General features: G+C 39.2%; 1 protein-coding gene and 1 non-coding gene across 6 annotated transcripts in view; one reads left to right on the forward strand and one right to left on the reverse strand.

Moving 5' to 3' along the window:
• Window positions 1–20,287, reverse strand: part of KANSL1 (KAT8 regulatory NSL complex subunit 1) — a 179,374-nt gene that overhangs the window by 122,689 nt on the left and 36,398 nt on the right. For all 5 annotated transcript variants that reach the window (XM_004772428.3, XM_004772427.3, XM_045080829.1 and 2 more), the window contains one exon: window positions 8,863–10,234. In XM_004772428.3, coding sequence (XP_004772485.1) covers window positions 8,863–10,151 — 1,289 coding nt within the window. In that variant the 5' untranslated portion in view covers window positions 10,152–10,234. The remainder of the gene's footprint in view (window positions 1–8,862; window positions 10,235–20,287) is intronic.
• Window positions 3,570–3,672, forward strand: LOC123392317. Its single transcript, XR_006607039.1, has one exon. It is a non-coding gene; the product is annotated as a U6 spliceosomal RNA (small nuclear RNA).

Raw genomic sequence — 20,287 nt, forward strand, 5'->3', positions numbered from 1 at the left:
TAGTCCTAAGCTCTGTCTTAGCTTCTATCTTCCCAGGACACATCTCTCAAGTGCCAGAAGAACCCAAAAAAAAAAAAAAAAAAAAAAAGATTAAATGGTGAGCAAAAAAGTAGTCACTAAACATATACACTCTCATTTAATCCCATGGCTCATGTCCTCTATTCTACTGGGCAAAGGTAAGACAACTTGAAAATGATTTAAAATTGAATATGACCCCTCCTTCCTGGTTGTCATTCCTCAAATCCTCACTACCACCCCCCATACCTTTTCTCCACAAATCCTCTTACCTGAGAGTTCTGAATATAATCTATACAGTTGCTACAATGCTACTAACAGGTTACCAGAGTGACCCACAACATTTGTACTTGACCCAAAACTTTTCAGGATACTCTACTTGAGGAAAAGACTCTCCAGACACTTTAATCAGACTGAAATTGATTTCAAAACAATTTTGTTCACCATTTCAATGCAAAACACTTCTTTGTAACTAAACCAATATAAAACCAAACAGGCTGCAGTGGTCACAAAGCATTAAGGGGAATCCTAATTAGTAAGATTTACTTTATGTATATGTTATACACTTCACCCTTATGTTAAAAGTTTTATTAGACTCAATGCTCTCTCTACACTGAAATGTAAGAGCATTTCCCCAGGTATAAAATGGGAAATAGGGGGGGGCTAAAGAAAGGAATGAACTGGCAGATATTAAAGGACATGACCCCAGGTATAAATTTCTGCCAACCTGCACAACAATCCAGTCTATTTGATCTTTGTTTAGGGATAGAGTAGAGAAACTAATCAGATTACTATTTATTTGAGGGGTTCCTGGGTGGCTCAGTCAGTTAAGCAACTGACTCTGATTTCAGGTCTTGATCTCAAGAGTCATGAGTTCAAGACCCACATTGGGGCCCATGCTCAGCCTGGAGTCTACTTAAAAAAAAAAAAAAGATAAATATTCATTTGAAATAAAATGTGGTCCCATGCTCTTTTCTAAATAATTTATCATGCACATGTAATCTAGCAGGGCACTATGCAAATGATACTGAAAACTTTGGGTATACCCAATAGCCATCAATGTTTAAGTGAAAATTAGCAAGTGCCCACAATTAATAACCTCCTTCCAACTACTCCATCACCACAGAGCCATTCAACCGAGTTACTCTGGCCAAAAAGCTAGGAATCACTCATAACACCTCTTCCTACCCTCTCAACATCCACTCATGACATCCAATCAATCACAAGTTCTAGTCACCCCACCTCCAATATCCAATTCTCTCACTCTTCCCTGCCAAAGTCTGAGTCCATCATTCTCTCTTACCTGGTTTACTACAACAGCCTAATTGGTTTCCCAACATCTATACCCATTTCATTCTTCACACAATTACAAGAGGTTTAAAAAAAAAAAATCCAATAATGTTTGAACATCACTGGCTCCACAATTAACATTTTAAACGCGAGATAACCAACAAAAACACCCATATGACTTGGCCTTTGACTACCTGACTCATTTCTCATCACTCTCTTTAAACTGTGCCCTGTTTTTGAAAGTGTCAAGCACCTCCCTTCCCAAGGCCTTTAGCGTATGCTTCAGTCTGTAGCATACTTCCCTTCTTCACAACTAATGATTTCTCATCATTCAGGTCTCAGCTTACGTATTATTTCTTCAGTATATCTGCTATAATATCCCTACTCACTGTAATTAGATTTTCTTGATATGCACCCTCTGAACTTCATTCTGCAGCACCCACGACCACAGTAAATACATCAATAAACTATGTCATTACGTGCTTAACTAATTAATCTCTAAGCTATACTGTCCACAAGGACAACGCAGGGATTGTATCTTACCGCTATATACCCCTACCACCTAGCACACCTCAGTAGGCATTCAATATACCCAATAAATTAATTCATCCATTCCAAAGTCCCCAGTATAAGGCTTTGAGGAACAGGTTTAACTCTTCAGTCTCTGTTTATACAAGATTACTTGGAAGCCCATTTCCTGATTTTTAACACTTGCTGGAATGTATAAAGGAATACAGAAATGTTCATTTTAAGACACTAGTAAAGAACCTGGACCTACATGTGCTATTAGGGTTATTTTGTAAAATGTATGCTTAAAGTCACGCACGGCTTGAAATTATCCATGATAGTCCCTCCTTCACTGTCCCCCGACACCCAGTGTTAAGTCCCACTAACTCTGGGACGCCTGGGTGGCTCAGTCAGTGAAGCATTTGCCTTCTGCTCAGGTCATGATCCCAGGGTCCTGGGACAGAGCCCTACCCTGGGCTCCCAGCTCAGCACGGAATCTGCTTCTCCCTCTCCCACTCCCTCTCTCTCTGCCCCTCCCGGTTTGTGCGTGCTCTCCCTCTCTTCTTCTCTGTCAAATAAAATCTTTAAAAAAGTAAAATAAAGTAAGTACTACTTAGGCTTCCTATCCTCAGTAGGCCACAACCAAAAGGAAACTTCCTACCAAAATCCTAGCTCACTCTAATATCCTTTCTTTCCAATTGCATCAACCAGCTGTGATCTCTTCCTGTTTTCATTTATGTCATCTAACATTTGCCTTACATCACTGTGAGCCAGGCACTGTTCTAAATATTCATCTTTGGGCGCCTGGGTGGCTCAGTGGGTTAAGCCGCTTCCTTCGGCTCAGGTCATGATCTCAGGGTCCTGGGATCTAGCCTCATGTCCGGTGCTCTGCTCAGCAGGGAGCCTGCTTCCTCTTCTCTTTCTCTGCCTGCCTCTCTGCCTACTTGTAATCTCTCTCTGCCAAATAAATAAATAAAGATCTTTAAAATAAATAAATAAATATTCATCTTTGCCTTACTTATCTAAAGCATAAACTTCTTAAAGATAATCCGTTTATTCACCTATCTCATCACTTGCCTCTTATACATTTGCTCATTTAGTAAATTACTTATTCTGGGGCGCCTGGGTGGCTCAGGGGGTTAAGCCGCTGCCTTCGGCTCAGGTCATGATCCCAGGGTCCTGGGATCGAATCTCGCATCAGTCTGTCTGCTCAGCAGGGAGCCTGCTTCCCTCTCTCTCTCTGCCTGCCTCTCTGTCTACTTGTGATCTGTCAAATAAACAAATAAAATCTTTAAAAAAAAAAAATTACTTATTCTGTGGCCACTTTAGCATACCGTAAGAGTTCTTTCACTCAATTTTAGAGAATGAAAACACCAGTCAGTCAAAAGGCCACAGAAAATATCTGTAGCAACTAGTTCTGCAGCAAATGGGTAACCCCCAATTCCTTGTTGCCTAACTTCCTTCCTTCAAAATCACACAAGAAACACCAAGAATAAGTTCCATCTACGTATCTTAGAAAAAAGGAGTGGGGTGGAAATAAAGGGAGAAAATAGAGAAGCCCCTATTTTACCACTGGATGTCATATGCAGGCTAGCAGAAAAACAAGGGGCATTAAATCAAAGGTGTTCCACAAATGAGTTTACTTACTCTGAAGTAAGTTTCATAAAAACAGAATGGAATTATTCTGAAGTATGTATCTCACAGTTAACAAATTCAATAGTCACTTTAGTGGATTATTAGAAAACAAAACAACACAAATACTAAAGCAGCACATATACTAAAACCTGAACTATCTGGAGATGATTAGCAGGGCCCCTGGGCGAGAAAGACACACAAATTCATGAAGCACTCCCTATTAAAAAACAACACACACACACACACACACACACCCATTCAAAAAACCAAAGCTGTAAGTCACAAGTCAAGAAGGCTATTTTGTTTGAAGTCACACCAGCAACTTATAGGGACTTTTGCTTCAGTTTCCCCAAATGCAAAAACAAAACAATAAACCACTGCTCAGAACAGCTCCATCGATCCATGTTATTTAAAGACAGAGTAGTCACAATTTTAAGGACTTCTGGCCTCAGAAATTATCTAGGTAATTCCTTCATTTTTATTATAAAAGTAGTTACATGATTAGCCCTATCACTAGCCTATAGCAGAGAAGGGTTAGATATGACTTAGTTCTGGCTAATACTACTCTTGTTCCATCATTTTGTGAAAGGATAAGGAATAGGAAAATAAGGACAAATCAAGTTGACTACCTCCTCTGACAACATCGCTCATGTATACTTCAACAGGAAGCTACAACACAAAGCACTCCCTGATAACCTAAAAAGCAAAACCTACCAACACACTAGAAATTCACTATACACTGAAATCTTTATTAACAATTCCAAGAGAATGAAATTCCCCAGAAGAAAAGTCACTGCAATCAAGATAATCCAAAAATAAATTTCTTTAATGTCACTAAACTGAACGTCTAGTTTATTTTTACCCAACCTTGATCTGAAACAGACTTTAGGAGCCTATCAAATAAAACATAGGTTAGTGTAAATTAGGCCAGAAATAAAAGCATGAAAATAAAACAAGAACAAGGAGAACAAAATGAAGCCAAGAATGAAGCTTTAAAAAAGGTACAGGACCTACAAACTTGGCTCTAAACTTCCAGAAGCCAACAGGAAAATAGAAACCTAGTAAACAACACAAATTATAGCATTCACGTAACAGACACAGACTTAGAAGTTTAAGGAAAAAAAAACACTTAGTCTTGGTTGTTTATCTTTCTCCCTCAGGTCCTTATAAAGAAGGCAATGTGTAATATAAAGACGTACGTAATATATATAAAACATATATTTCAGTAGTCCTAATGTAACATTTTATGAGATTCTTTTTTTTTTAAGATTTTACTTTTTTTTTAAAAAAAAAGATTTTATTTATTTATTTGACGGACAGAGATCACAAGTAGGCAGAGAGGCAGGGGGGGGGGGGGGGGGGGGCAGGCTCCCTGCTGAGCAGAGAGCCCAATGCAGGGCCTGATCCCAGAATCCCGGGATCATGACAGATCATGACCTGAGCTGAAGGCAGAAGCTTTACCTCACTGAGCCACCTAGGCGCCCCTAAGATTTTATTTACTTAAGAGACAGAGACAGCGACAGCACAAGCAGGGAGAGGGAAAAGCAGACTCCCTGCTGAGCAAGGAGCACAATGCAGGACTCCATCCTAGGACACTGGATCTGAAGGCAGACACTTAACTAACTGAGCCACCCATGTGCCCTTTGGGATTCTTTTTATAATGACCACCAAGATAAGCCTACAGTAAGAGTTCTGAATAAAAAAATATATACTTTTTCTAGGAAAGAGAGTCTTATATAATTAATGTCCAGGTACCCAGAACACTGCTATCCAAGAACACATTTAAGAGAATATGGGGGGGGGGGGAGTATCTGAGAAAAATTATTTTCTTAACAGCAAGTACTTACTACAGAGGTTTGTAAGTACAAGGGCAAAGAAAATGAAAACCAATTTAGCAAAATGAGATCATCGGTCCAGGAATTCATAACAAAATAGCAGAAGAAAACAAAGGGAAAAGAGAAGGAGGAATATAAAGGAAAACTAAAGCGGGAAGGAGAGAACGCATGCGCACACACACGCACGCACATACTCAACAATTATACTGTATACACATGAGATAACTGAATGCTTTTATTTCTATGGTTAAGAATTAAAAATTAAGGCATGCCTGCATGGCTCAGATGGTTGAGCATTTGGTTCGGGTCATGGCCTCCAGGTCCTGGGATCCAGCCCCTTGTCAGGCTCCCAGCCCGGTGGGGAGTCTGCTTCTCCCTCTCCCTCTGCCTCTCCCCCGGCTTGTACTATCTCTGTATCTCTCTCAAATGAATTTTTAAAAAAAAATATTTTTAATAAAAATTAAGGTGATTGCTGAAACATACACCTTCCTTGCTTGTTTGTCCCTCCATCAAGGAGGTAATGTTTAAATTCCTCCTCCTTCCACAGTGATATTACTAAACAACGATGCAGGTCAAACCCAGTACAGTGCAGAATTTCAGAAGTAATTAATGCACCAAGACAGGAAGATATAGGAAACGTTTTAGGATGATTTTCCAAAAAGAGCTTAAAATAAAAAGGTGTAACAATGGTTTTAAACTAAATAAAATCAGGTACCCCAAAAAATTAATCAGGAAAAGGGAATGAACTTCTTTAAGATACCTCATCTGGCAATACAGAAGTTACTAACTGTAAAGTATAATACAATGATAAATACACAATTTGTCAAAAATTCAACAACATAAAAGTCAATCATTCCACTACTGCTAGCAATTGCCTATGACTTACAATGGATTACTGTTTTTCCTCATGGAGGTAAGGAAAGAAGAAAAAAACACAAATTCTTGGTGAAGGCTTGTAATTTTCACTTAACCATCCACTTGTAATTTAAGCACCATCATTTAAAAACAATTCATTTCAACAGCCTCCTCTGCTAAGTATCTTCATCATGACTGCCTAAACTAAATCTAGCCAATTTTATCTTTGGCAGGAGTACTTCAGCAAAGGAGTGAAATATTAAGCTACCTTAGGGAAAAAAGCTGAAATTCACCAGCTGGGTCAAGATCCTGAACAGTTAACTAACTTCTTATTCTAGGACTCAAGAATTACAATTGTGGTTAGGAGATTTGGGAAGAACTATTAAATCACGAAGAAAAAGCTTCTCAGTGTCCAAAGAATCACTCCACCTGCCCCCTTTCTTCTGTTTTAGTCAAAGTAATCCCTCTGTTCTCACTGTCTGGCTAACTGCTGAAAATCTTTAATAAAACACTCAGAAGGCCAACGAACACCTGGCTAACTACCAGCCTCAGGAGTCAGTCTGGTGACCTTGCTCGACAGAAACTTTAAAATACTTGTGCTTTATTGGTGGTTTTAGTTTAAACTTAATTATATACCATAACAAGCAAAAAGTATATATACATCACAGTACTTGTAATGCCCCAATTTCCTTACTTTAATATGATCTGATACTCGGAGACTCAATTTTTTAAAGTGCTGTTTAGTTGATTTAATTGTCAGAGGATTCAAATGATTACAAGTTTCCTAAAGTGACCCCTTAGCTGTCCTTACACTTCACAGCCTTCCGATCAACAAACCATTACATGATCGGAATGTTCAGAACTAGGTAGTGAGTGAATGGACTAAGCCTAAGGAGTCTTTTCAAATCACTAGATTATTCCAGAGAACAAGAAAAGTTCTCACATATGTATTCTGATTTCACTGAATTGGAACAGTTTCCCACATTACCAAAACTTAGAAATGTTTTTTAATACAAAGTATCTTGAAAACAGTAAGCTTATAGATTCTAGTTTTTCTCAAATATAAAAAAGAAGTACATGTAACTTAAAATGGATCAACTATAGTACGTTTCATGGAATTACTCTTAAGACACAAAACATTCAACATTAACCAAGATTTTGTTTTTTAAAGCAGCGGCTAATGCAGTCAAGCCAGTGGAATAATGCCACACAAATATTTGCAAGCTGGTTTAAGTTATTAATCCATTTAAAGAAAGATAACCATGTTAACAGCAGTCGCAAGCCTCTGAAATGTATCTGCTTTAGATGTGAATACAGATGTGCACTCTCAAGTACAGTAAGCTAATGAAAGAAAATGAACTAGGTCTACAAGGAAGAAATTCAGCAAAATTATCCAGACTTTTCCCTTGAAATAGAAACATAAGCCATTAAATAGAAACTTCATATTCAGATAAAGCACAGTTGTCCATGTAAATAATATAAACAAAACTGAGAAAGAGATTTACTTATGTTTAAAAGCATGGCTGTCTCAACAGAGTCTTCATTGAAAATCTCAGTCACTTTTTTACTACAGGCAAGGAAAAATTAAATATTCCAACATAACCACCTATTTCAGCCTACTTTCAATCTAACCTTTGTAATATCCCTGGCCCAAAAAGGGATATGAAAGAGGATCTACTAATCAACTCCCCTGACCTTCTTTTCCAACATCTCGTGCTTCCCTCTCTTGTATGTCTAACACTTATCATAAGTAGACAAATGCAGACTGCTTTATTTTTAAGGAGATATACTATACTTCCTTGTTTATCTGTAAGGAGCCACTAGAAGAGGAAAGGACATGAGTAAAGTACCCCTGGATTCACCAGGCCAATTTGGAGTGGCAGCCAAAGCTTGTGCAGAATTTTCCTCAAAACAACAGATTTGGAAAAACCAGAAAAATTTTATCCCAAATACGTCAGTACATTAAATTTAACTAAAAAAAATAAATAAATAAAATTCAAATATGATAAAGGTGGGCTCTTTGAGGAAGTAAATCAAGTAGTAAATCACACTGTTAAAGTGGACTGTACTTGGAGGCAACCTATAAAATACTCTGAAGCATTTTCTGCTTTACAGTCCTTAAAATGCAAGGAAACCTCAAGTATTAGAACTGAAAACTGGGTACATTCTCTGCTGAAAGTTTAACTAAAAGCAACTATGTGGCCCCTGGCTGGCTCAATCAATAGAGCACACAATTCCTGAACCCTGGAGAGTGAGTTCAAGCCTCATGTTGGGGGTGGAGTTTATGTTTAAAAATAAATAAATGAATGAATGCAATTATAAATCCCGGAAACGTTAACGAAGTCAACTAAACTTCTGTCCCCACTTAACTAGAAATAAGAGAATCTGAAGTCAAGCCAGAGACTGACAAAAAATACCCTACATACAGTTTCAAAAGAAATCTAACTTTACACTCTGAAAGAAGTACAGTTTTACAAATAGGAGGTCTTCTGGGTTTTTTCTTAATAAACAACATCTACAGCCACACAACACTATGCCAGAAATATCTTTCATTTCTTCACTAGCAAGTATCTGCAACCACGTACCTAAAATCAGGAAAAAGACAAATGGAACACAGGAACCTATATACAAAGAACCCCATTCTCCCCATGATGGGAATTCGCTAATTCTTCCTCCCTTGTCCTAACACTTCTCAAGACCAACACAATGCATGGGTTTTACTCACAGGGGTACATGGCGCTGCTCGGGATCAGCTCTAGTCAGTTCTTCCTCTTCGATATCAGACTCTCCTCCTGAACTACTGTCAGTGATGTCTGAATCAAACGCTCGTTCACTGCACCTCAAGTTGGCTATACCACTCGCTGTAAATCTCTCCAATTCTTCGGAAATCGAATCGCTTTTCAGGAAATTGCTAAGTCCCTCTGAAGTGGTCGTCTCACTGGCAGCTTTTCTCAACGCAGCTTCAGCCTTTCGAGTCAGCATCAACTGGCTCCGGGGCCTCAAGGATTCCAAGTTTGGCAGTTTGCTCAAAGTTTTCTCTAAAAATCCACCCAGCTGATGCTGTATATGCCTCTCCACCTGCTTGGCCTGCACAACCTGTAAGCGCTTCTGTAACCTGCGGGCACGGCTCTCGATATCAGCCTGCCTCCGTAGTAAAGCTGTTATCCTTGTGTCAGAATCTAAAGCACTGAAAAGAATGGAAGACAGGGGAGACTTTTTATCCTCTAACTTGACACCCCCCAAGTTAGAACTGGAGTCTGTGCCAGGTGATAATCTACTGCTTCCTTGAAGTGCTGGCTGTTCCATGGAATTTACAGAAGATTTGTTTGCAGTGCTATTATTGCTAAATATAGTTGTGTGTTCTACATCAAGGCTTCTATGTGGAAGAGTGCAATTGGTCATACCCCCCTTCAAGTCCCCAGATTCAGATGCCACCACTTCACCCCCTTGAAGAGAAGATGAAGTGAGAGCTCGTTTTCCCCCATTGAGGGGACTGGAATTGTCATGATCAGAATGTGTTGAACTTTTAGTCAATTTCTTAGCCAACCCATTTACAGGTGCTTGCGGCAGAGCTGTCTGACCACTCGTATTCATGGTTCTAAGATTTTCTAAGGAAAACTCCAAAACTGGCTGTCTTCCCAACAGCTCAGCTCGGAGTTCATAGGACTGAGATAAGAGAGGATGAGATTTCAGGACCGTCTGCTTGCTGAAGACACCTTGCAATTTCAACGACTCCTTTGAGGGCACAGATGTTACATCGGAGCAGAGATAAGATGCCACCAGTGGTTGCAGCTTTCCCAAGTCTTCCTTGGTAGGATTATTTCGGAAGTCTAGACTGGGATCCTCTGCAGCAATGGCTTTTCTTTTGGTTCCGTTGGCAGCAATAAGGATGTTGGCGTTGCCGTTATTTTCGGCACTGCCAGGGGACAAAGTGGAGGATGGGGGAGCCAGTTTGAACCGGATATGGTGTGCTTCAGCTGCTGCGTCAGTGAGAGCGGGCGCCATCGCAGCCATTCAGCACAGAGAGACAGGAAGTCCAGCCTCTCCCGGTGCCGAGGCCAGCTCCTCGGCCCCTTACTGCCTCCCCAGAGAACAGACTAAAAGAGAAAAAAAGAAAAGGAAGTTAGAAATATATGCACATTAGAAAACAACTCACATCTTTTAATACAAACACAACTTGAGGCTATAATCCAAACTCTGCCTCCAGAAAGAAAATCACTTCGACTATTCTGGGTACCCGAACACTCAAATATGGGGGGAGGGGTTGACAATCCTTATACAGAGAAAGAATTCCACCCTTCTTCTTCGTCACTTGTTACCAAAGATTGAAAATAGCCAAAAGAGAAGTCCCATTCCGAAGGAATCAGACTGTTAAAGTTAAATCACCTGCATAAAAAAAAATTTTTTTTCACTATAAAAGTTCTTGAAATTAGTGGATTTAAAGCAAATGTATTGGGACGCCTGGATGCCTCAGTCGGTTGAGTATCTGACTCTTAATTTCAGCTCAGGTCACAATCTCACAGTCATGGGATCAAGCCCCGCATTCTTCTCTTCTCTCCCTCTGCCCCTAAACCTGTCCACAGGCTCTCACTCTCCGTCTCACTCTCTAAAATAAATCAATCTTTAAGAATAAAACAAAGCGGGGCGCCTGGGTGGCTCAGTGGGTTAAGCCGCTGCCTTCGGCTCAGGTCATGATCTCAGAGTCCTGGGATCGAGTCCCGCATCGGGCTCTCTGCTCGGCAGAGAGCCTGCTTCCCTCTCCCTCTCTCTCTCTCTCTGGCTGCCTCTCTGTCTACTTGTGATTTCTCTCTGTCAAATTAATAAATAAAATCTTAAAAAAAAAAAAAAATTTTTAAAGAATAAAACAAAGCAAATGTATCAAACCAAACACTTAGCAATTAAACAGAAAATCATTTAGTAAGGCACTCCCTATTCCTACCAAAAAGCTTGTATGCTATATAGGTCTGTGCATTTCTCTAGCCAGAGAATCCAGTATTCATCAGCTTCTCACTTCTCTGAAAGACGGCTCACCCTACAAATTATGTCACACCTGTATTTTTGATTCATCCAATTTCTCTCCTTTCATTGTCCACAGTACAGCCCACCTCTAAAATTGCCCAACACATTTCTTTTCCTTTACCCCAAAACTTTTTAAGTTTATTTAATTAATCTCTACATCCAATTTGAGGCTTAAACTCATGACCCCAAGATCAAATCATATGCTCCTCTGAGCTAGCCAGGCACCCCCTTTACCCCAAAACTTCTCGAAAGGATAATATAAACAGCTGCCTCTGCACTCTTTAATCATCATCTGGCTTCTAACCCTACTGCTCTGGCAAAGGGCACTAGTAATCTCATTATCAAATCCAACGAGTCAAGTCTCAATCCCCATTCTGTGGGACTCCTCTGAAGCATTAGGTAGTGCTGACCACCTCATTCTTCTTGAAATCCTCCTTTCCTGATGTCCTTGACACCAAGGTCCCTTCTGCCCTCTTCTCTCTCAACTCACTTCCCTGGGCATAACCACCTGGTATACAGCAAGGCCTCCTAACACTCAGAAAAATTGCTGAGCTTCACAAACTGACATTCCCACCCCCATGAACCTCTAGCTCCCTGAAACTCAAAATTCACTCTCCTCTTCCAATACACTCTTCACCCTGTTTTATTATCTCAGGTAATAGCACTGCTTGCATTTAGTAGCCCGAGCTAAAAACCTCAGTCATTTGCCTCTTCTGTATCACCTTGGACTTATCTGGTCTGAGAGGAAAAGAAAATTTATATAAAGAGCTAAGCCAACAACTTTTAAAGTTGTTTTTAATTCCAGTGTAGTTAACACAAAGTTGTATTAGTTTTAGGTACACAATATGATGATTCAACAATTCCATACAGCACTCAGTGCCTATCACAACAGGTGCCCTCCTTAATCCCTACCAACTATTTATCCATCCCCTGACCCCGCCATCCACCTCCCATCTGATAACCATCAATTTGTTCTTTATAATTAGAAGTGTTTCTTGGTGGTGCCTGGGTGGCTCAGTGGGTTGGGCCTCTGAATTCAGCTGGGGTAATGATCTCAGGGTCTTGGGATCAAGCCCCACAGCAGGCTCTCTGCTCAGCAGGGAGCCTGCTTCCCACTCTCTGCCTGCCTCTCTGCCTACTTGTGATCTCTGTCAAATAAATACATAAAATCTTTTTTTTTTTTAAAGAGTGTTTCTTGGGGAGCCTCTATGGCTCAGTCGTTAAATGACTACCTTCAGCTCAAGTCATCGGGCTCCCTGCTCAGCGGAGAGACTGATGCTCCCTTTCCAGCACCCCGTGCTTGTGTTCCCTCTCTTGCTATCTGTCATAAATAAAATCTTAAAAAAAAAAAAAAACCCAAGTGTTTCTTGATTTGTCTCTTATTTTTTCCCCTTTGCTTAATTTGTCTTGTTTCCTAAATTTCACAAATGAGTGAATTCATATGGTATTTGTCTTTCTCTGATGGACTTATTTTGCTTGCATTATACTCCCTAGCTCTTATCCATGTTGTTGCAATGGCAAGATTTCAGCCTTTTTGTGGCTGAATAATATTCCATTGTATACATATGCTGCATATGTGAATGGATTTGGCCCATTCATCAGTCAATGAACACTTGGGCTGCTTATGTATCTTGGCTATTGCAAATAATGCTGTTATAACCATAGAGGTTAAAAGCCGGTTATTCTTTTTTTTTTTTTTAAGATTTATTTATTTATAAATAAATAATCACAAGGAGGCAGAAGTAGGCAGAGAGAGAGGAGGAAGCAGCTCCCCGTTGAGCAGAGAGCCTGATGCGGGGCTAGATCCCAGGACCCTGGGATCATAACCCAAGCCGAAGGCAGAGGCTTTAACCCACTGAGCCACCCAGGTGCCCCAAAAGCCGGTTACTCTTCAAGCATGGTCTACACACCTCTTAGGAGCTTGCATTTCAGGGGTCCACAAGACCAAAGCTATTTTCATACTAACAGTAAACATCATTTGTCTCTTACTACACAGAAGTTTGCAATGAGGGTGCAAAAAACAAGGCTGAGCCAAACTGTGGGTACATTCACATAAATCAAGGAAGAGGCAACAAAATGTAGTAACAGTCATTGGTCACTGTAACCTCTACTCATTTACAGTAAAAACAAAACAACAACAACAAAAAAACCTCATTCCATCTAACAATGTCTTTGATGAAATTATGAGTATTATTTAAATCTCCAATACTGAGTACACACTTTCCTGAGTATACATTTTTAAATAGAAAAGTGTATGTAAAGCAACTTTTGCGCTTTAAGAAGTCTGAGAGAAAGCATTATACAACTGATTTGCAAGCTAAACTGGAAGCATTTTTCAGAGAACACTATTTTTACTTGGCAGAACAACTGACAAACTATGGTTATTCAGACTTGAATAGTTAGCAGATATTTTCTCAAAAATGAACAAAGTGAACCTGTCACTTCAAGGAAAACCACTGAGGTTTGTTGCCTATGATAAAATCTGAGTTTTCAAGCAAAAGTAAGTATTTTGGAAACTTGTATCTATCTACCACAAGCTCGAACATGGGCGAACATTTTCCCAGTACTTAAAAAGCTTATTTCCAATTAAACAGGTTACTTCTAATTATCAGTGAATGTGAAATTTTTGGTACCATGTAACGATAAGTGTCAACATCTGGGAGATCTGCATAACTCAAGTGAATGATCAAATGACCACTGTATTTTGGAAACTCATGCAAAGGTAAAAGCAAATGCAAAACAAACCAATGGGTTTTAATGTAACAATACAAAAAAATTCACTGAGGCAGTTTTTGATTCCACAGTGCAACTAACCTTTATGAAATTACTAATTTTCAAGTATGGGTGTAGTGTCAAAGAATACCCACATTTATCTAAAAAGGCTATTAAAATATTCCTCCATTTTTCAACTACCTACCTGTGTGATGCCAGATTTTCTCTATATACTTCAACTTATCACAACAGAATGTATGCTGAACCAGATATGAGAACCTGTTTTCTATGAAGCCAGACAGTAAAGAGTTTTGCAAAAATATAAAATACCATTCACTAAATTTTTCTGCTCTGGTAGAAAGTTATTTTTCATAATATGTAATGGGTCTGTCATTTTAAAATCAGTAAATAATTATTTTTAAAATTTCTCGAAGTTTCTAATACAGCAACTATTGATAACCCAAGAAAGCTCTTTGTGGTTCTCAACATTTTGTAAGCATAAAAAAGGGCCCTGAAACCAAAAAAAATTTGCGTATCACTGAACTAACCCACCCCCCCCCCCAAAAAAGAAGAGCAACTTCCAATTTAGTCACACATTTTTTATCTCTAGATCAATACCAACACTGGAAAATAGGCCCTAGAGGAATACACTAAGATTCTTTTAAAGTATGACAATTCAAATTACTAATACTGAAATATTTAAGCAAATGACTGAGAAACCCATCTCTACAAATACTAGTACACTTAAAAGTCAAATATGTCTATTTCTCTATGTAATTTACCAAAAGTTAATCTTGTTCTAAGATTGTATTTTAATAAACATCCTATGAAATAACTAGATCTTCTGGGGCTTAAAAAGAGCTTTATCCTTAGGGACTTTTCTGGCATATGGCATTCTATGTGTCACAAACTGTTCTATGTCCATTTTCCTTATTTGATTTTAAATTTAGTAATAATTCCTAATATAGTATAAACAGTTGTGCTACAGACCAAAGAGCAACTGAACCAATGTTCACGTTATTTGTTCAAAAATACACTGAGTTAGGTTTATAACATGCACAGGATTTTCTCCCATTAACAAAAATCACTATCAGGTCTTTCCCATGAAGAATGTCTCCTCTTTTGAAAGGACATCAATACACAGTTGATAATAGCAAAGAAGGAAGGGATGTTATCAGTATAAGATGATCAATACAACCTGTGAGAAGAGTACTTGTGAGTACTTGTACTCTACTAACCCAGAACTCTGCAGTTAAAGTCTCAGCCACGGCAGAAACAATCTCCCCACAAGGGCCCAGGCAAGGACACAGATGTTACATAGCTTACACAAAACTTACTCAGGAAAACCAAGGCTCACCCAGCACACATAAAAAGGGTCATAATTAACATCATGCCAAAGAAGGTACTTAAGCAGTAAACATTCCAAAGTTATTTTAGAATTATACAATTCCTTAAAGTTTACAACTTAAAAATCTGCTGGCTCAAATCCCAACTCTTTCAAGATTTCTCTGACCCTCTGAAAGTATACCTGTGAACTTGACATTAATCATGTACATCTCAAAGGCAGAGTTTATTTTGTTTACACACTCTCCTTGGTCTCCATATCCCCACAGGAGGCACTGGAAAGAGTAGTTACTAAAACAATCATCTAAATAAGTAGGGAGGGTGAAAAGGAACAAAGGGGAAAAGCAACCTCTTCAGAAGGAATTCCATTCCTAACCCCTAAATCTTTATCTTTCTGTATCAAAACAATAGTGTTAAAAAAAAAAAAAAAAAAAAAAAAGACTGAAATCTTCATCCTTCCCCTTTCCTGACTTGAACTACTATGCTGAGATTCAATATTACCCCCAAAGGCTTACTTACTTACTCCTCTGTAAGTAAGCGGAACAGGTACAGCTTCACATTCTGGCTCTACCCTCATTTAAATTATTGATGGTGTTCCTCAATTTCCTCATCTGCAAAATGACACAGCCTACCACACAAGGCTGCTTGATGATTAAATAAAATACTTTCAGTTACTTAGCCTAGTGCCAGATACAAACACCCATTATTTGCACTATTACTATAACCTACCAACAAAAAGCAAATTTAAAAGGAATAAATTTCAGTAAGACTTTTTAATGCACAAGAAAAACATAAAGCAAATAGTTCCCTAAAACATCACTGTTTTCAAATAAAAAGGACATGGCAAATCCAGTCAGCACTCGATATTAGCTGCAACTGCCATAAAGTACCAAAGCTTAGAACTGTTCTTTGATTTTTGCTATATGTTTAGATTTACTTTTGGGGGAGGTGGGTGGAGAGCACAAGTAGGGGGTGGAGAGGCAGAGGGAGCAGGAGAGAGAAAATCCTAAGCAGGTTGCATGCCCAGGGTGGAGCCCCAGGTAGGGTCTAATCTCACAACCCTGAGATCATGACCTGAGCCAAAATCAAGAGTTGGACGCCTAACCAACTGAGCCACCCAGGCACCCCTAGAGCTACTTTTAATACTTCATGATGCTGCTTACAATAAAAAGAAAGCAAACCAAATGCCCAACAATTTGCTTAAATTATGCAACAGCCATACAATGGGATACTATGCAACCATAATAATAACAATATAGAACTATATTTACCGACTTGAAAAAGTGCTTGCTCCACTGTTAAATGAAAAAATAAAAAGGTGTTACAAAAAACAAAATTCATACTACTGGCTCATTTTTGTTTAAAGAAAATAGATCTTAAGATTCCTTTGTCTTTTGTTTTCTAGTATATATAATGTCCCCACCATCAAGCATGTATTACTTGCATAATAAAAGGAAAAGCAGTAAAAAAAAAAATAAAAAATACACATTCTTAACAAAAAAATGTGAGTAAGGCAAAATGCCACAGTAACTTTCATAATTTAACATACTGAGCAAAATGTTCCTTAAAGCAATGATTCCCATCCCACCTGAGACCCAAAAGCTTCACCCTTCAACAATCTAAAGCAGAAAAAGACTCTCAAACTTAAGCAGTTTTACAAAAACAGCTTATGATAACCTTTCTCCAAAGAATGCAAAGCATTAGAAGCTATAATTAACTTATTAATCCTCATAACAACCTGGGCAATAGGTTTCAGCATGGGATTATAACTTCCAATTTACCAGTGGGGACAGACAATAAAGTTGTACTGTACATTCAGAATAAAGAAACCTAAAATATCCCAATTTTTAGTTCATATAATAAACCACAACCTGACACATAAATACAGATGAGCTAATGTACCTGCTGTCACTGACATTAATTCAGATCCTGCAGTAAGTTTGAAGAGACCCCCCAAAAAAGGGCTATAAAAGACTGAGCGAGGTACTCCTGGTTCCCCCCCAGTTCCAAGGAAGCATTTTGGGGACTGGAAGATAAAAGATGGGTTCAGCAAGAAAACAAACTTGGGGGAAAAGGTCCTGATGGAGATTCACAATGCACTTCATCAGACTGAATACTTAAATATTTGCTTTTATCAAACCGAATGAACACTCCCCCTCCATTACACCTATTATTATCTTGCAGTGTCCTGAGGGATACAAGTTGGGATAAAGTTCAACTATGTGACCTTCAGGGTCTCTTCCTGCTTATGATTCTGTTGGTCTAAACTGAAATACAGGTTCAAGGAAAAGCTTCCACCTAACACAAGTAGCAGCTGGGAAGCAAAAATATACTCCTAGGGCAGTTTCTCAACCCCAGAACTAATGCCATCTTGTGCCAAATAATTTTTTGTGGTGGGGGAAGGGCTTCTCCTGTGTGATGTTGGACAGTTAGCAGCATCTCTGGCTCCACCCACTAGATGCCAGCAGCACCCTTCTACCAGTTATGACAATCAAAATTGCCTCCAGACATGTCAAATGTCCCCTAGGGGGCAAAATCACATGTTCCAATAGAAAACCACTGCCTGGACACAGACGTTATACATACATGTACTTTTTTTTTAACCATTGCCCACATTAATGTTATCCTTCTAGAAAGCAAAATGAATCCAGTTGCCTCAAAATGCCACAAGTCAGAACTAACTCCACATCTACAAATGAAAACCTTGCCTTATTCCTTTAGAGTTCCCAAGACAGGATGCCAGCTTTACAAGAACAATCCAGCAGCACCCCACTCTGCAAAAATGCTGATAAGCTGCAGAGACCCAAGGGGAGGGGTCTGGCGATTTGGCTCACCAACAAACCACACTTTCACTGGAAACAGAAGCACAAATCAGATGAGAACGAAAAGTTTGCCCATAATGCAGCTTCTATTAGCCTCCTCCCCACCATTACCTCATTAATCTGCAAAGTAAATAAACAAGAGCAGGAAAGATGGTTAGGGAAGGATCCATGAGGTTGTCCCAATTTCAACTGAAACTTGAAAATTAGCTAAAATGTCATCATGCAAAAGGCTAAGGAAAGAGAATGATAATTTGACATTCCAGTGAAAGGAAATGGCATGGGAAAAGGCAAGGCTGTGGGAAAACATAGGACATCCTGGAAGTTAAAAGAAAGGATCAATTTGCTTGAAATATAAAGCATATTTTAACAGAGGAAACAGTACAGAAAAAAAGTGGAAAGGCAGTATGAAGCCAGGTCATTAATGGACAACGTTCAATAGCCAGCCTTTACTCACATTTAAAGGCAACAGAATGTCATTAAAGGTTTTTCAAATAGGGAGTGACACATAGGAACTGTGCTTTTGAGACCAGGCAGGCAGGATGGATTATAAGGAAGTAAAAAGGCAAAGAGCACCAATAAAGCTGCTGCAATTCCAGACAGGGTGCAGCAAGGAGGGAAACTAAGGTGGTCACCACAGCACAAGCAGCCACACTTCCTCCAAGCTGAAATACAGAAGTTGGAAGGGGCTAAAGTCTCTGCAGGAGGGCCAAATAAATGACACGAACAAAATGAGAAGGCTCTTAAAGACAGAAGAGTCTTTTTCCTTTGTAACTTCATCTCCTTCATGATGAAATCCCTTCATTTATTTCTCATCAGGCTATTGTGGTGGTATATCCTTTCCATTCCTAACCTTATCAACCCAAACCCAGTCTGGGGCCTCATTAACACTCTCCTAAATTAGGCTAACAACCTCCTGACAGCCTCGGTCCTTCAATCCAGTCTGTACATTTTTATTACCTCTCTTCTCTACCCTTAAATAGCTCCTCAAGGCTTTCTCAGGAGTCCAAATTTTCCAAGATGAAATTTAATACAGTATCACAGCAAGTAGATCCAGTCAAATGGACCTAGAACTCGCCCAGATTCTCAGCTCCATAAACTTTGCCTATGCTGCGGCTTCCACCTGGAAGACCCTTCTTAACCTTTAGGCCAGTATTTAATTAATACTTCAATACCATGGCATTTCCACAAAAACTTTTCCAGACTGTTCAGATTCACATCACTCTCTTCCTGCTTAAACTGTACAATGCACTTAAAGTTAGCATCACTCAATTCAAATTATCTGAATGTTCCCCAATTGTCAATTTATGAATTCTATTTCCACGATGACAAAGTTCCTTAGCACCCTTCTTCTGCATGCTCACTAATTTCATCTAAAGCCTGGAACACAGTAAGCACTATGGGTACTTACTGACTGGGCTAGAGTGGTCAAAAGACAACACTTTGCTATGCGGAAAAAGATGAGAAAATTCTAACCAAGAAACTAACACACTTGAAATAATGGGAAAGGATTTGCGAGATGATCCACAGAACACCTTGTATGAACCAAGTGGTACATGTACAGCTTCTCAAGAAGAGGAAGAGGGGAGGAATGCAGCTTTGTAGTGATATCTGATAAATACTGAAAGCTACATAATGGGACACATCGGAAAGTACTTCTTTTACGTGGAAACAAATGTTTTGTTATGGAATAGGAGGCAAAATTTTTATCATAAAATGAACTAATGGGGGCTGCACACCACCCTAGTTCCTAACATGTTCCCATGCCAACAAGGCTTCTCTTAACTGAATACGGTTTGGGTTTGAAATTACTAAGGGAAACACACATCTGACTGGAGGATAAGTTATTATTACAACTGCTGTTCACTAGTATTAACTGACCTTTTACTATGTCATTGTACTGTTTTATACATATGCTCTCATTTAATCCTCACAACATTAAAAAGTACTCTTATTCTCGTTTTTTTTTTTTAAGATTTTATTTATTTATTTGACAGAGAGAAATCACAAGTAGATGGAGAGGCAGGCAGAGAGAGAGGGAAGCAGGCTCCCCGCTGAGCAGAGATCCCGATGTGGGACTCGATCCCAGGACCCTGGGATCATGACCTGAGCCGAAGGCAGCGGCTTAACCCACTGAGCACCCAAGCGCCCTTATTCTTGTTTTATAGATGAGGTTATGCTCAAAAGTTAAGTAATGTGCCCAAGATCAAAAAGCTACTAGGGCTCCCGAAGGAAGATTCCAATTCAAATCTCTGA

Source organism: Mustela putorius, unplaced genomic scaffold, assembly GCF_011764305.1.
Source record: "Mustela putorius furo isolate JIRA1106 unplaced genomic scaffold, ASM1176430v1.1 tig00000487_pilon_pilon_pilon, whole genome shotgun sequence".
Classification (NCBI taxonomy): Eukaryota; Metazoa; Chordata; class Mammalia; order Carnivora; family Mustelidae; genus Mustela; species Mustela putorius.